The sequence below is a fragment of the Phyllostomus hastatus genome, unplaced genomic scaffold (assembly GCF_019186645.2).
Source record: "Phyllostomus hastatus isolate PE091 unplaced genomic scaffold, TTU_PhHast_1.1 phas_contig_210, whole genome shotgun sequence".
Taxonomy (NCBI): domain Eukaryota; kingdom Metazoa; phylum Chordata; class Mammalia; order Chiroptera; family Phyllostomidae; genus Phyllostomus; species Phyllostomus hastatus.
Genome location: NW_025333737.1, coordinates 2,536,812 through 2,553,739, shown reverse-complemented (window position 1 = coordinate 2,553,739; position 16,928 = coordinate 2,536,812). Strand labels below are relative to the sequence as shown.

The 16,928-nt window shown below is 43.5% G+C and overlaps 1 protein-coding gene across 1 annotated transcript in view; it reads right to left on the bottom strand.

The window, feature by feature from the left end:
* Positions 1-697: 697 nt before the first annotated feature.
* BLMH (bleomycin hydrolase) overlaps positions 698-16,928 on the bottom strand; it is a 40,846-nt gene continuing 24,615 nt past the window's right edge. Inside the window, exon 12 of the mRNA XM_045837542.1 lies at positions 698-2,620. Within this exon, the coding sequence (XP_045693498.1) occupies positions 2,469-2,620 (152 nt within the window). The 3' untranslated portion in view covers positions 698-2,468. The remainder of the gene's footprint in view (positions 2,621-16,928) is intronic.

The window sequence follows — 16,928 nt, the reverse complement described above, 5'->3', positions numbered from 1 at the left end:
ACACACGCACATTTATTGACACATTTAGATTATTTCTACTACCTTATTTTGGACACTCTTATTTGTCCTGCATTTTCCTTTCTCTCCCCTACCTTGTCCTTCTATGCATCGATCTTGTTTGGAAACTACATCCTCTATTTTTCAGTAATCTAGAAATTTTCAGCACATATAATAAATATACCAAAGTTAAAATTTAACCAAAATACTTATTTGCTTCCTGAATGGCATAAGGCCATTAGAATGTTTATTCCAATCATCTCCTTCCCTAATTATGTTTTCACATATTTTAGTTTTATCTGGTTTTAAACTCCATAGGGTTCCCCCACACTTTGTTTAGATGATGCATGTATTTATCGCTTTCTCTTCAGACCTTCCATATGGGATCATTTCCCTTTGGTTTGGGCAAGTTATTATTTTTTTGCCCAAATTATAAGAAAACATTTATTTAGAAAGTCAGAGGTTGAAAAAGTGAGCCATAGAAAAAAATGGGCTCAGGAAACAAGTTACCTTGAAGCTCAGCGGGCAGAGCAGGGGAAAGGGAGAGGGAGAAGGAGGGAAAGGCAGAAGTGGTGGCTGGTGAGGGAGAACCCTTGAGGGGAGAGGAGAGGTGTGGTTTGGGGGGTGGAAGGCGTGTACCCTGGGGAAAGTAGGGGGTGGGGAAAGGCATGAGTGTGCTCCATAGACAGCCCACCAACAGTTTTTGAATAAAAATATCTTTTATTTCATCCTTGTTCTTGACAGTTTCATTGAGTATAGGTGTGTAGGTTCCCAGTTAACTTTTCATAGCACTTAAAAGATATATTTCATTGTCTTCTGGCTAATACAGTTGTCGGGAACTTAGTTATCAATTTAATTGTCTTTTCTTTGGGGGTAATCTGTCTTTTCTTCCTGGATGCTTCTAAGATGTGTTCTAAGGTTTTGCCATGATGTGTCTAGAAATTGACTTGCTTCTCCTGCTTGGGGCAGGATTACCAGAGTTCTGTAACACTTTGATGAAAGCCGGAGCCTTTATCTAATGTTATCTAGGAAAGTGCTGTTAGACTACACCCCTGCTAGGACTGAGAAGATTCCTGGACAGTCAGAAAGGTATGGGGCTCAGGCACCAATGGAAGTATTTATTAGGGGGCTACACTTACTGGCTTTCAGCAAAAGAAGGCCCAGTCTCAGTAAAATACATAATCTCCAGCACATTCTGAGGCTGACCCCTTCCACCCTTGTAGGGACCCGGATCTGGGTGCAGTGGTTGTCTGGCCGGGTGGCTCCGTGGGTTGGAGTGTTGTCCTCTACACCAAAAAGCTGCAGACTCGATTCCCAGTTGGGCCGCCTAAGGGACGCACCATATTGATGGTTTTTTTTTCCTCTCTCTCTCCCTCTCTCTAAAATCAATTCGAACAAACAAAAAACAAGCAAACATATCCTCGGGTGAGGATTAAAAAATGGCTAACTGGAGGGACACAAGCACTCTGAACTATGTGCATGGAAGCCAGTGAGCACCAGTCCAGGCTGGGAAGGGTCCCACCCCAGAGACGAGCCGAAGCGGGAGAGCCCTGAACCACCTGGCTCTTTTTTCACTTTGCAGAACGTGAGTCACCTGGTTGCCTTCTTTTGTGGCTAAATACAGAAACACTTCTTAGATCAAATAAGCCAACTTACTCTCATTTAGCAAAGTGTTTTATTTAAAAGCTTCTCAGCACCATCTAGTTGTCAGAAAGAATGGGTATCACTTTTTCCTGCCCACCCAACTCCCAATTCCAGAGGCAGAAATTAAACCATTTGGCCAGAGCGTCTCCTAATAATTATAATTCAGATCATGATAAGGTTTTCGCTGTCCTCTCACTCAAGTTTCTCTAAGTGTCTACTTAACCCCAACTCAAGCACAGCTGTGCTCCCCGCCAATTCAGAACGACAGGAAGAAATCAGGTTGGAACTGATCAACCTCCCACTCCTGGGCTGTGAGAGGCACATGAACTCACCTGGGAAAAACCGAATTCAGCGACTGCCATCCGGAAGGGCAGCGGACTGTCAGGCAGCATGCAGCTTGGAGAGCTCGAATCTTAGGGTGACCCTCCCCCAACGCTACTCTAGGAACAAGGAGCATTAGGTCCGTTTTCTTTCCATACTCCTCGATTGCTCATCCCCTCCTGTCTTATTAAAAGAGACACCGGACCACACCTTTTTGACAGAGTTGAGACACACAATTATATCTGATTAAAACGCTAAGAGATCCTGAGCTGTTGGAGGTGAGGAGAATAGATAATGTGACCTGATCTTTCCCTTTTATTTTCTTTAAGAATATTTTGTTTTGACATAAAGCACACTTCCCCGAGAGGTTCCTGGAGGAGAAATCCAAGAGTCTGACTGTGTCCTATGGGAACACACAGTCGCATGTGTAACTTTGGCTTCAGTTCCTGGATCTGTCCTTTGCAGCGACTTCAGGTTCCACAGGAGGAGGAAAGAACTGGAGGCTATCACTTGGCCAAAGCCCCCATGGGGTCCCAGGCTGGCAGGACAATGGCTTCCTGCTCCAACACAGCTAGCACCTCTTCGGGAACATGCTTCTTGTCCACCACCACTTCGTAGACATATTCAGAGAACCACTCATCGGTTATGCACAGGTAACCTGGAGGGAGGAATGGAAGCCTCATGAGTCCAGAGGGCAAGGGTTGAAGAGCAGAAACCCACTGACCATTAAGAAGCCACCTTTCACCAAACTAGTTTTGTACATGTTTTTCACTTTCTTGTCTATAATCCCACTTAATCTAGGTCTTATTAGCAATTCTGTGAAGCAGACAGGACAGGTAGGGCTATATTTTTACCAATTAGAAATCTGGGGCTCAGAGTAACTAAACAGCATGCCCAGTCACACAGGTGAGGTTCAGAGCTGGGCCTTGGACCTAAGGCTGTTAGCAGATCCTGTGCTAGTGCACCGTCCAGGCTGCCTCACTGATGGGGAATGGAGGAGTCAAGAGGGTAGGCGAAATGCTTCTTGTTCATACAGCCACGCTGAGGGGGTTAATCTCTAGGGTCAGAAGGGCAAGCACACCAGTTCCACTCTTACCCTACCTACCTGCTCAGCATCACTGGCTGTTCCCCTGCCTTCCTCTCTGTCCTAGACAAACAAACTGCTAGGGGAGTCTTGAGGGGGCCAGGCCATCATTCCCAAGTAGACACTCATTGCCAATGATATTTTGTGGATCAAACTACAACAGTCCTTGCTTTCTGAGGAGGAAATCTTCCATAAGGGGCAGGCGGAACTGGAAGGCTGAGACAGCTGCTCATCCCCTCTTCCCCAGTGTATGGATCTCTCCAGGGGCAGGACTACAGAGACACAGCGAGCTACTGTCCCAGGCTGAGAGCTCAGCTGAAAGAGGGTGGTGTCGTTAGGTACCCTTCCCAGAAACCTGCCTGCTCCTCTCAGGAAGATCAACCTGTGTTTCAGGCTCCACTGGGACAACACAAATTCCCCTTCAAGAACGTACTTCTGACAAACTTGACCAGTGGGAAAAGTGCTTCACCTAAGACTCCAGAGTAGGTATTAAAACAAGACTGGGCCCTGGTTGGTGTGGCTCAGTGGACTGAGTGCCAGCCTGCAAACCAAGAGGGTTGCTGGTTTGATTCCCAATCTGGGCACATGCCTGGGTTGTGGGCCAAGTCCCCAGTAGGGGGGTATGTGAGAAGAAACCACACATCGATGTTTTTCTCCCTTTCTCCCTCCTTCCCCTTTCTCTAAAAACCAGTAAATAAAATCTTAAAAAACAACAACAAACAACAAGACTGGGCCAGGGAATGAGCCTAGAGCACAAACGCACACCGACCCAGGGCACCACACACACCCGCACATCCGAGGACTCGCAGGAACTGCCACCAGCACCACCACCACCTCGCTGTGTCTGCACCCTACCATGCTCCAGACACAAGCCAATTTTCTCTGAAAGTATTTGTGCAAATCTAGGTCTGTGCTACATCATTTCTTACTACACAGGACCAAGGGAAAGGGAGAAGATGTGGGTCCTCCTCCAGAGGAGTCCCCTGGTGCAGCAGTCTCAAACTTCTCAGCCCCAGGGCCGAGACTGTATGTGGAGAACCAAGAATCTGTTTACGTGGGTTATAAGTTCTGACATTTACCAAAATAAAACTTTAAATGGAAAGTTTAAAATATTAATGCATATAAAAATTTAAAAAAACATAAAAACAAGAATATAAATAATTTATTTTTAGGAAAAAATATATCTTCCAAAACAAAATAAACTTTAGTTAGAAAAGTGGTACTGTTTTACAATATAATGCCTGGATTCACGACAGACAGCTGAATTCCAGTATCTGCCTTCTGTGTTCAGTCCGTTGCAAGCTGTTATTCTGCCTGAAGCAGAGAAAACCTGACCTCGGACAGACATTTGCTGCGGAATGGAAGACCTTGCAGACCCCCTAAAAGGGTCCCAGCGATCCACAGGGGTCCTCGGGCCATACTCAGAGAACTGCTGCTCTAAAAGCAAGACCGTTTTAAATAATTAAAAGCAACATGATGGTGAGTCTAATTTTGTAAGCTAAGTGGTGTGACAGAGGACATCATTTAACCTGAAAACACAACTGCTTTGCTGAGGTCATCTACGCCCAATCCCGCGCCTCACCGCCGACAGAGGGCAAAGCCTGCTCCTCCTGATGCGGCCCAGCACGCCCACCCTCCAAAGAAGATGCCCTGGAGAAGTGCTCAAGGGCTCTGGCCCAGCGAGGCAAGGGGGTGCACCTCGGCCCCTGATGCCAGCCTCCTGTCCAGTGCTCCTTTCCCAGCAGGAGACATGGGGAAGGAGAGCGCGGACAAACACTGTGGCCTGTGCCGCCTGTGGTTTGTCTCCATCGTACATTCCAGAGTCCCCGGCTTTGCTGCGCCGGTTGGTCAGGACCTGGCCCTTGCTGACCACCACCCACAGCACCGCCACCGAGGTCTAGCAACCAAAGCCTGGTCACCTGAAGGGCCGACCGGCACCACTTCTCGCTGCATCCTAAGAAATGCAGTATCTGCCTTCCCAAAAAGGAACTTCTGGTGGCAGAAGACCAGGTTACTAAACACTACACCATCTGAGACATTCGTCATCCTTCCCTTCACCGCAACGCAGGCTGAACAAATCCTCGGAGCAGCAACTGGACAGCCAGGCAGGTGAAGGACAGAGGCAGACTCATGTAATAAAGTTCTGTGCCCTTATGACAATACTATCGTCACAGAATCAAATGAGTCCTCAAAGAATGCACAGAGAAAATGGACAATAAGTACATCTACACATCTTGTTCCAAAAGCAGATCAGATTAAGTCCTCACAAATTAAAACTCCTATCGATCGCAATCCACCCTTTCGGTGTCCCTGCCAAGAGGACCTGCCATGATTAGCCTCTCTCTCAGGATATGAGATCTTTGGGGCCCACAAACACCCCACGGTCTTGGGGGCGGCAAAGTAATTGCACTCCGAGTAGATAATGAACTTGTGGCTGCTGTAACAGTTGATACTGCATGTCCTAGAGTTTGACTGAGAAGATTGGGATCAGTATGTCTGGCACCCAAGGGAGCAGCAGAGCATCCACGCAGGCGGCCAGAACGGGGCCATTTTGACTTCAGGGAAGGCGCAGCTTCCGGGCGTCTGGCCGGCAGAAGACGACGCGCCGGGGAAAACGGGAAGGACAAGGAACATCTGCCGCAGGGACCCCAAGGTTACATTTAGGGGAACACAGAGGTAAATGGATAAAGAGAGTCAGCTTTAGGAACTAAGGCAAAATTAAATTCTGTTTCAATTTTAATGTCTTGTTTACACTCAACGAGAAAGAAACCAAACAAGCACACAGGGCCTCCAGAAGCCGGCCCGTTTCTGTGTTTGTTCCGAGAAGCGCACCAGTGTCTGTGGGCGCAGCTCGGGAGCGTCAGCCAAATTCACTCGCGACAGAACAGCTTTCAATGGGTTGGTTTAAGGGAAAGTTTAACCTTGGGATCCCTGCCGCAGATTTTTCTGTCTTCCCTGGGGACCGCCCTTTTTCTAATGGCAGAGGGCTTCAGGGCCACTTTACCAGAGAAACCCAGTTTTCCGAAATCCTCCTAGAGATCTAAACCTAGATGAAGGTGAGAAGCGTCATCAGCATTTATGAATTAGATATATGTTATATATTTTTTTCCTTGTTCTATGAAGCACTTCACCTTACCAACAAGCTATTTGCAGTTAATTTTTGTTGCTGTTTTTAAAAAAGGGCGTGACAAAGTCAAGCCATCTGTTCTGCTCTGAGGGACCTGTCTGGCTGCGTGCACCTGAGGAAGCCCGTCTCCTGAGGCCTCATCGCACCACTGCCAGCTTCCACCTGCCAGTGATAACTCGAGTTTGAAGAGAGGTTTCCAGAAAAGAAAGCAAAAACCTTGCTTGCTTTCTTGCAAGTGACTCTTGTGAGACACTCACAAGTCTCTAGTAAGACACTTGTCTCACAATTCAAACTTCCTAATAAAGAGTGAGAAACGACTTTACAAAACATTAGTCATTTGAAATGAAATTGTGAAGACTATGTAGTAACAGGAAAAAGTTAAAAAGTGATAAAAGTAAAGTACAGAAAAACGGTATATCCTATATTATTACAACTATGTTACAAACTGAGATATATGGGGGGAAACCATGAAACAATGATAATCTTATATCAAAAGGTAGGTGATCCCCCCTGTATTTCTGAAATGTTATATTGCTTTTTTGAGTCCTTAGAGATTACCCAGACAGTTCATGCTCATTATAAAATATCTTGGAAGGGGCATAAAGGAAAGAATAAACAAATGGGGCCTCATCAAAATAAAAAGCTTTTGCACAGCTAAAGAAAACAGTATCAAAAAAAAAAGAGAACCAACTGTATGGGAAAACATATTTGCCAATAATACCTCAGACAAGGGTTTAATCTCCAAAATATATAAAGAACTTGCACGACTCCACTCTAAGAAGACAAGTAACCCAATTAAAAAATGGGTCAAAGGCCTTGAACAAGCACTTCTCCAAGGAGGACATACAGAAGATCCAAAGACACATGAAACAATGTTCAATATCGCTAGCTATCAGAGAGATGCAAATTAAAACCACAATGAGATACCGCTTCACACCAGTCAGAATGGCCATCATAAACAAAGCAACAAACAACAAGTGTTGGAGAGGTTGTGGAGAGAAGGGGACCCTAGTGCCCTGCTGGTGGGACTGCAGACTGGTGCTACCACTATGGAAAGCAGTATGGAACTTCCTCAGAAAACTAAAAATGGATCTGCCTTTCAACCCAGCAATTCCATTGCTAGGACTATATCCTAAGAACAATAAAACACCAATACAAAAGAACCTTTGCACCCCGATGTTCATAGCAGCACAATTTACAATAGCTAGGTGCTGGAAGCAACCTACATGCCCATCAGTAAATGAATCAAAAAACTATGGTACATTTACACAATGGAATTCTATGCAGCAGAAAGAAAGAAGGAGCTCCTACCCTTTGCAACAGCATGGAAGGAGCTGGAAAGCATTATGCTCAGTGAATCAAGCCAGGCAATGAAAGACAAATACCATATGATCTCACCTTTAACAGGAACCTAAACAACAAAACAAAGAAACAAGCAAAATATAACCAAAGACACTGAAATAGGGGACAGACTGACAGTGACCACAGGGGAGAGAAGAGGGAATTTCAGGGGAGAATGGGAAGGGTTTTCAGGAACAAATTTAAAGAACACATGGACAAAAGCTAGGGGGAGAGTGGTAATGGGAGGGAAGTGAGGAGGGTTGGGTGGGTGGGCTGGAATGGGAGTAAAAGGGAGAAAACTGTACTTGAACAATGATTAAAATAAAATTTAAAAAAATATCTTGGAAACACAGGAGGAGAAAGATGAGGAGCAGGAGGAAGAGGTGGCTGGGAGGAGGAGATGACAAATTCTGAAACTGCCCATGACTCCAACACCTTGGGATAAGCCCTCTTCCAATTTTACATACATCTTGGATAGTTTCTACATATAGATTGCATACATTTAGTGAAAACGTGATATCACACATGCTCTTCTGTTACAAAGTACTAAACATGCAGTCTTCCAATACTGTTCTTTTCACACTGATAAAAAAGAAGCACATCTATTTACATGATAATGGCAAAGTGCTGAATTTGCAGGGTGAACTGAATGCATCCCGTCACTCCGCTGCCACTGGAAACCAGACCTTTGTTCGTGCTTAGAAACAACACTGCGGCAGGTATTCTTGTAACTAAATCTCTGTTACACCCTTAATTATCTTTTAATTTCCTTATATCCTCATCAGTACTTGGTATATATAATTACAACATTCTCTTTGGGTCCAACCTCAATTTGTGTATACATGTCTGCTTGCTGTTTACAGTTTTCTTTTGTAAAATGCTTGCTTGGGACCTCTGCCTGTTTTTCACTGGTGTGTTTGCCTTTTTCATAGTAATCATTAATAGTGAACTAAATATTTATAAATTATAACAATGGTTGCAAACACTTCCCCATTACATAATTTCCCTTCAAATTTAGTTTATGATATTTTCTAGTCTACTAAAACTTTTTTTTTATGAAGTCAAGCTTATCAGTCTTTTCCTTTCTGGCTTCCAAATTTGGTATTATGTAAACATTTTTCTGCTATTATAATGAAAAAATAAATAAGAAAAAAGTAGGCTGAGCGATAAGAAAGCATCAGAAATATAGTCTCAATGAAAAGCTCATTGCTCATTAAGGCCTTGACACAGTCTCGTCCCAACCAGGAACACGCACAATGTTAGTGGATGACTAAGTAGTGACAATGCATCAGCCACTTCTGCTAGGTACCCACTGTGTCACTGCAGAGCATGCCTTAATGCCGTACATTTACACGGAGCAGCGACTTTCAACCTATGTGCTGCAAGAGTTTTTAAAACACGCAATACCTGACACTAAACAGTCAACCAGTGTGCTGCGGCACATGCATGTTTTAAAAGTTTTTACAGTATACCGGCTGAAAATCGCTGATATAGACAGTAGGTTGCAACTGTGCAAAATAACACAATTCCTATAGAATGGAATTTAGCAATATCTAGAAAAATTTCAAATACATATATTTACCCTTGTCACCAAGTAATGATATTTTGGGACTTTACCCAGCAGACACATAGCACTCGCATGCACGTGACATGAATTATATACTGTGTATTTATTTATGCACAATAATAACTCATATTTATTTAGCTCCTACTATGTGCCAGGCACTATTTCTTTTTCTAAGATTTTATTTACTTATTTTTAGAGAGAGGGGAAGGGAGGTAGAAAGAAAGAGTGAAACATCAATGTGTGGTTGCCTCTAGTGCACCCCCTACTGGGGGCCTGGCCCGCAACTGGGGCATGTGCCCTGACTGGGAACTGAACTGGAGACCCTTTGGTTCACAGGCCAGCACTCAATCCACTGAGTCACATCAGCAAGGACTGTGTAGCTCTTACTGTGTGTCAGGCACTATTCTAAGCATTGTACACATATTAATTCACGGCAATATTGTCTGTATCAGCAAAAGACTGGAAACAACCCAAGTTCTATTAGTACAGGAACTGGTTAAACAAACTATGGTACATCCAGACAATGGAAGGTAATGAAGCTGCACTGATGTGGAAACATACTGGTAAGGAAATTCCAAGACATATCGATAAGTGAAGCGAGAAGATGCAGAGCAGGGTACAAGATGCACTATCTTTGGTGCACAAACAAACTCTGGGAAGATGTAAGAGAAACAAACAGGAATGGGTACCTCAAAGCAGAGGAGGGGAAGTGACAGAGATGGATACAAGATTCCTCTTTATATACTTTTTTGTATTTTAACTTTGGAACAATGTAATTTTATTATTTACTAAATGAATTATACTTAGAAAGCAAACAGACACACACCCCCATAAAAATCTGTGGGGAGGTGACACTTTCCAATACAATTTCACATCTGCTGTCCTTGTTTTGATTTTAATCCTGACAATATCATTACCAGTCAGGCAGGGTTGGCATGAGTTGTCTGAAGTCTCGCAGCCAAAAGTAAAGCCCCCACTGAAATCCAGGTCTTCCTCCAACAGAGCACAGAGGCACAGAGCTCAACAGCAAAGAGGCAGAGTTAACGACTTTAGCAACAGATAACAGCGTGTAACCTGGCTTAGGCGCCTCGCTGCTTGGAACCAGTTTCATCTGCTCACATATCACTCATCAACAGTCATGCACCCAGCTTTTGGAGGGCCCATTTATGAGATCTTTTGTATCTTTAAATCAAAGAGATGCCATGTATTCTAAGTGCATGTATTTAGAAGAATGGAGAACAGCGTGGGTTGGATGTTAACTCCCTCCCTCCTGAAAAAATATTCCACAACCAGAAGAAGAGAACCAAAATCACCACTATGAGCCCTGGCTGGTGTAGCTCAGTGGATTGAGTGCCGGTTCAATGACCAGTCAGGGCACATACCTGGATTGTGGGCCAGGGGCACACGAGAGGCAACTACATATTGATGTGGCTCCCTTTCCCTCTGTGTAAAAACAAACAATCTTTTTAAAACATCACCACTTATGAGACAGACATTTGGACAGTGATCTGAGAAGGTTCTTTTTCCTCCAGAGTAAATACCAAAGTACGTGGTGATAACACATTCATGCTTCTGAACCTTTTGCTGATAAAAGAAGGGTTACCCTTGTAGCTGGATATTAACTGTGGTCTCCTTCAAAAAAAAAACAATAAAAAAAAACAAAACAAAACTAGAGAAGATACCATTTCCCTGATAAATCTACTAGGAAAAAGGTAGAATGCAAAGCGTGGTAGAGAAAGAGAGTTGTTTTGGTTTGTGGGTATATTTTTTAAACTATCAAACCACAACAAAGTTCGGTCAGCAGAAGTCCACACTTCCCGAGGAAGTGTCCTCTGCCATGGAGTCCAGAAGAAGCCCGTCCACCTCTGGGCGGAGGACAGAGGGCAACTCTCCAACCGGTCTGATTTCCCCTCCCCCTGCACCAGTGAGTGCGACCCAGGCACATCTGAGAGCACACAGTTCTGTCAGGGTCTCACTGCCGCACAGGAGAGGAAAATTTAGGTGTCATCCAAGGTTCTGTTTTCCGGCAGAAATTCAGTGCCTTCTGACACCCAAAGTGCCGCTACTCCTATTTGTTTCAGACACAGCCCGCTTTTCGATCATTCCTCAAGAGCTCCACAGATGGCAGGCCACGTTATTTCTTGGCCTTACCCCTCAGACACCACTTCCGTGGCTGGCCGGCCACTTCCTCTCCAAAACAAAAAGCACAACCCACATACCTTTCCTAGAACTCCACTCACCACTGGCGAACTGCTGAGGAGCCTTCACATTTCCAATCACTCACCATTTCCCTTGCGGTTTATCCCTTATATTATTTCGTACTTATCCTTGTGTTTATGCTTTACCTACCTGTTCTTATAATGCATTACTGACACCTATGGGGCAAGATTTACAGCCGAAATTGTCCCAGTTTCCACTGCCCCCTCCCCCAGCATTTGAAGGAAGGAAGTACTAAAACATTGCTAATGGGCATAATAGGACTGCTGGGCTCCCACCCCCGCCCCTCTAAAAATTTCCAAAAACTGCCTTAAAATCCAACACCAAAGCCTTTTCCTTGACTCATTTTTTGACTGCTCTGCTGTAGAACAATTTACCTCCAAGCTCTCCCTGACACCACCTAGTCCCTGGGCCTCCAGCTCCTCACCTGTTCCAATAACCTCAGCTTTAATGTCTTCCTGTTGTCTCCCACCCAGGGAAGGACCCTCCCTGGTCCTTCCTCCCTCTGTCATCTGCCTTCTTGGAGGAATCACCTATTCTTCTGCTTCCCTCAAACTCCTTATCCTGTATCTTCAGCCTGAGGAGCTCGCCATGAATGTCACTGTGCTGTATCACAGCCCTCTTCAAATCCCCTGCCCGAGTCCCAGGTAAGTGTAAGTTCCTGCGGGGGTCGGAGACAGTCTGTGCAGGGTTCCCTGCATCCCACCGAGAAATGTGAGGTGCGGCTAATGCTAATGGTTTTCCCTCAGCACTCGGTTTGGCCGCCTCCTCCGCTCCTCTGGTGATACCAAGCTCACGTGACAAGTCATCCCTCCAGTAAACTGGTGATGCAGCGCAATGGTCGCACAGGGGACCTGAATTCTTAGAGACACAAAGCTAGAAACAGGGTTAAGTTAGACGGCACTCCTCCAGGAGGGAAAGGCCGAGGAGCCTTCGTTATTGTTCTCCCACCCTCATCTGCCTCCAGGTAACACGAAAGACAGTGACAATGACAGCCAGCATGTCTGAGCACCACTTCTATGCCTGGTGCAGCTCTCCTGACAACTGAGGTGGGAACAGTTATTATCTCCACTCGATAGCTGGGCACACGAAGGCTTAGATAGGTTCAATGTCATGACCAGGCCCACACAGGCAAAAGCGGGGACTGCCAGGATGCAAACTGAGGAAGTTTGGCTCCAGGTTCTGTGCTTCAAAACCCCTGTCCTTCTCAAACCAATGTGAGCACAGCTGGGAACAACCTGGTGAAAACAACAGATCCTCTCCACAGGAGAAAGCAAACATACATACAACAGTGTCTCTTAAATGAGGGGACTTCTCCCTGAAACTGAGGCCTGGTCCTAGGGCCTCTGCCCCACAGTCTGTCCCCCTCTCACAAAGAGTAGCCCTCTCCTAGTCACACAGTTTGATAAGAAAGCAGCAGTCAATCTGAGAGCACACGCTTCCTGTTCTATTCAAATGTACTATTTTTATCCCCACCACGCAGGCCCTTTGGTTAATAAAAACAGAGGATGACATGGCCCTCTGCAAGAGCTCAGATACCCGCATTTGACGGTAACAGTGCTTTCCCCAAGCCTGCAGAGACAGGAAAACCCTGAGGTGACATAACAAATTTGTATCTCGCCCTCTTCTATGAAATCAGAAGCCTCTGCCTTTGGCTCATGTAATTTTCTCTTGTTTCAGCAAGCTCGGCTCAACATTGACTGTAATTTATATTATTTGTGCTACAAACCCAAAACTGAATCTCAAAAAGATCTGTAAATAATCAGTTATCTTTAAGTAATATATTGGGTTGGCCAAAAAATTGGTATGGCTTTTTCCATAAAAAGGTTGTTATTTAGCACATTAAGAAACCAGACTAAACAAGCATTAAGAGCTGTGTTATGGTAATTCCACCATTCAGATCTGTGCTGCATCAAACATGAGGACCAGAACACCATCTCATGATTATGTGAACCAATCATAGAGCAGCTTCATAGTATGACTGGTTCCTTAGGGAGACTATGTAAGAATTTAATTTATTAACAACCAAAGCTACCTGTTACATGCATGGCAGAATGGTGATAACTACTGAAGCTGTGGGATGGGCCCATGTGATGGGGGGTTCCTTAAAACCATATATCCTTTATATGTACTTAAAATTGTCCAAGATAAGAAAAATTAAGAAAAAAAAACTATAAAGCAGCATTCACACACAAAAAGCAAAACATAAAGCAACATTTGCAAAATAATTCTGGGGAGTTTGGGATGACTCCATTCAGTTTTTTACTCACCCAACTCACAATATGCTCACTTCAGACACAAACCCAGCCCTTCCTTCTTACGTTCCCAGCCAAATGGCACTTTAAGAGCCCCTCCTCCTGACACTGGACATTTACACAATGTCTTCAGATCCTTTATATAGTTTTATGTCCCTTCAGTCACTACTTCCTGGTCAAAAAAGACCACGAGTTATGTTATTTCCATGCGTAGATTCGATGCTACTAGAACAGAGAAGCACGTTTTACTGGTTAAGAAAACAGGCTCTAGTATCAGACTAGGGTCATCTTGGTTTAAAGATTATGTTCTTCTCAGATTAAATCTTACAAACTATTTATTCTAATAAGCCTATAAACTTTTCAAAATGAAAGACAACGTAACAAGTTCCAAGGTCTGTTCCTTCATCCAACTGTGAAATGTTTCTGACACGATTCATAAACAAGTTAGAAATGTAGAGTCAAGTATTTCAAGAAGCAGTGGGGAGAAGAAAGCCACGTGGGGTTTACAGCACGTTAGATGTGCATCCAATTTTCAGTCCAGCTAAGGAATCTGAATTCACCAACATGAAGTAATCCAAAGGGCCCAGTAAGCTAAGAATTAATAATCTCCTTTTATGTCTTTTGAGATCAGAAGGAATCTTTGTCCATTCTGTGAAATAATCAGGTTATGGTCATGAACATGACCAGTGGGGGAAGACTGAAGCCCAAGCCTGGGCAGAGGGCAAAGCACCCTGCCCACGTATCTCTGCTCTCTTTACCTCCAGTTTGTATCATTAACACTACTTTTTCAGAAACCATCCATCTTAACAGCAGAAATCCCAAAGAGAATAGTAACAAACTATTAAACAATGTTATCTGTAGAAACAAAATCCCAGCAATGCTGTTTAAGATTGTCAGGTGTCTGAGAGAAACGCAGAGGCAGGCTCTGCCTCAGGCGTGCCAGCCAGTACTCACCAGGATGACGGACAGGAAGGACGGCCCTGCTGGGATAAACACACATCACCAGCGAAGTAACATAGTACACATTCTCTTAAGGTCAGGCCACGTGTGCCAGTTAGATTAGATCATGTTTTCTTTCCTTCTGTCGTGTTAAATCTTCATTACCAAGAAATACATGAGAATAATTTATTTGGGCTATGAATGAACTATTCCCTACCTCCACTCAGGTCACTCTTATCTTTTGGCTTTTTACTAAAGCTCTGCATAATCTCAGGCATTTCAGTTATTCAGAAAAACAAAACGAGTTGCTTTAATCTGGACTGGACAGCTGCAGATTTCACTAGGAAGGAATCGGGATCAAGACTCCAGCTCTCTCAACATCTGGCCTTCTGCATCTGCAGGTTCCACATCCATGGATTCAACCAATCGCAGATCAGAAATATTCGGGGGAAAACAGTTATGTTTTTGCTGACGTGAATTATATAGTTAGGTGTACAATGGCTGTGTCTGTATGGAACATGTACAGACTTTATTTCTTGCCAGTATTCCCTAAACAATAGTATAAAAACTATTAGAAAAGTATTTACATTGTATTATGTATATAAGCATCAAGAGATGATTTAAAGTATACGGGAGGATGTACGTAGGTTACATACAAATACACCATTTTGTATAAGGGATTTTCGGATCTGCCAATTTTGCTGTTCAAGGGGGTCCTGGAACCAATCCCCTATAGATACAGAAGAATGACTGTAATAACAATGAGTAAGTCAGCAAAAGCAAAACCGACACACCATCAGTATTGAGTCAGAGTAGAGAGGTACAGTTGAATGAAACAAAAAATTAGCAAAGGCCAGAATTCTCTGTAAGAGTAGATATTTAGGTTCAAAGTGCTATAATAAAAACAGTAACTCACACTACCCAAAACACCGAGCATTTGCCTGCCTTTACAAATGTTTATACTCTCTTACATTGATAGCATTGTTATCGTCAAACTCAGTGACTATTAAAGACAGAAAAATGTCACAGAAGCAAGCCAAGTAATCCAGGCTCATCTAAACAAACCATAACTTTAGTCCGTTTCTTAGATACTAACTTCAATGATAACAAACCCAACTACAGGGACCAAATTAGACCAAAAATTAAACAAGCTACCAATACCTTATGGTTTTTTTTAAAGACTTCCTTCCAATTTAAGATATGCTATTCCCTTGCATTCATTTAACTATCATCAATTTACAGATATAAGTAAATTGTAAATTGTTTCTTTTTAAGTTTTCTGCTAGTTTTAAGGTTTATAACCCTCTCTACATGATTCCAACATGCATTTGTCTCAGAATGAAATTCATCTTTTAAGAAATCACCAACTGAAAAATATGTTGCAACTCTAATACATTAACAGTAATTTAATAAGCACCACGTAATCACAGAACAGTAACAGCAATCACAAAAAGTGGACATGCAACCACCTTGCGAAGAACAGACATGCACTGATAGCACTTGTATTTGTTTACATATAAACACGGGGCTGCTGAGTCTCACAGCAGATCCCAGGCACGGTTAGCCGACACCCACCCATGATCGTTTCATGGGAAGATGAAAAGACTTGGAATGACAGATTCTAGGCCTCCAAGTTTTGTCCATCATATGTAGACCTGTGCTGCTCAATCATGGCATAATGTCAAGTTCAAAACGCAGGTTAATAGGCTCTTCTAAGACAGAAGTTTTCAAATGTAAACTACTGAAGCCCCACCTGCTCACTTCCCAACCTCCACCCTCCTCCTTCACCACCTTTACCCTTGGAAATCCCAGGACTCTGGCAACACAGTGGGAAAGATCACTGTTCTGAACCTTGAGGGAGGCAACAGGCAAAGAGCTGCTGTAATCTCCATTTCCTTTTTCTTTTAAAGAAAATTTCTGGCTGATTCCTGCTTGGGGGAACGTATGTGGAAGCTTGGTTCCAAGTGCCTGGGTATCTCTCTCTCTGGGTTCCCTACCTATTTCCTCCCAGTCTTCTATCTAGTGTAGTAAGTTGGGGCCAGTGTGTCTTCCCTAGCCAGCATCCACTGGCTACAAATAGGGGATACGAAATCTGAGAAAGAGCTGCTACAAATGCCACCAGCACATGCACACATGCAAATACATGCATGATATTCTACAGTAGCACCACCATTGGGTTGAAACCTTAAAAATTAAAACATAAAACCTCCTTAAAAGGCTTTTTATCTACTATGAAAAACAGTCTTTAAAAATATGGTCTCAAAAATTTGCAAGAAAATCAGTTAACCCTAATCAGTTAATGGTGATCTGTGGGTGGTAAGATTATTAGATTTTAATTTTCTTCTTTTTGTTTATCTACATATTTCATTTTTCTACAACTCATATATTACCTGTGAGTTTTTTAAAGTCTAATTATTATAATTTATTTATGACTTC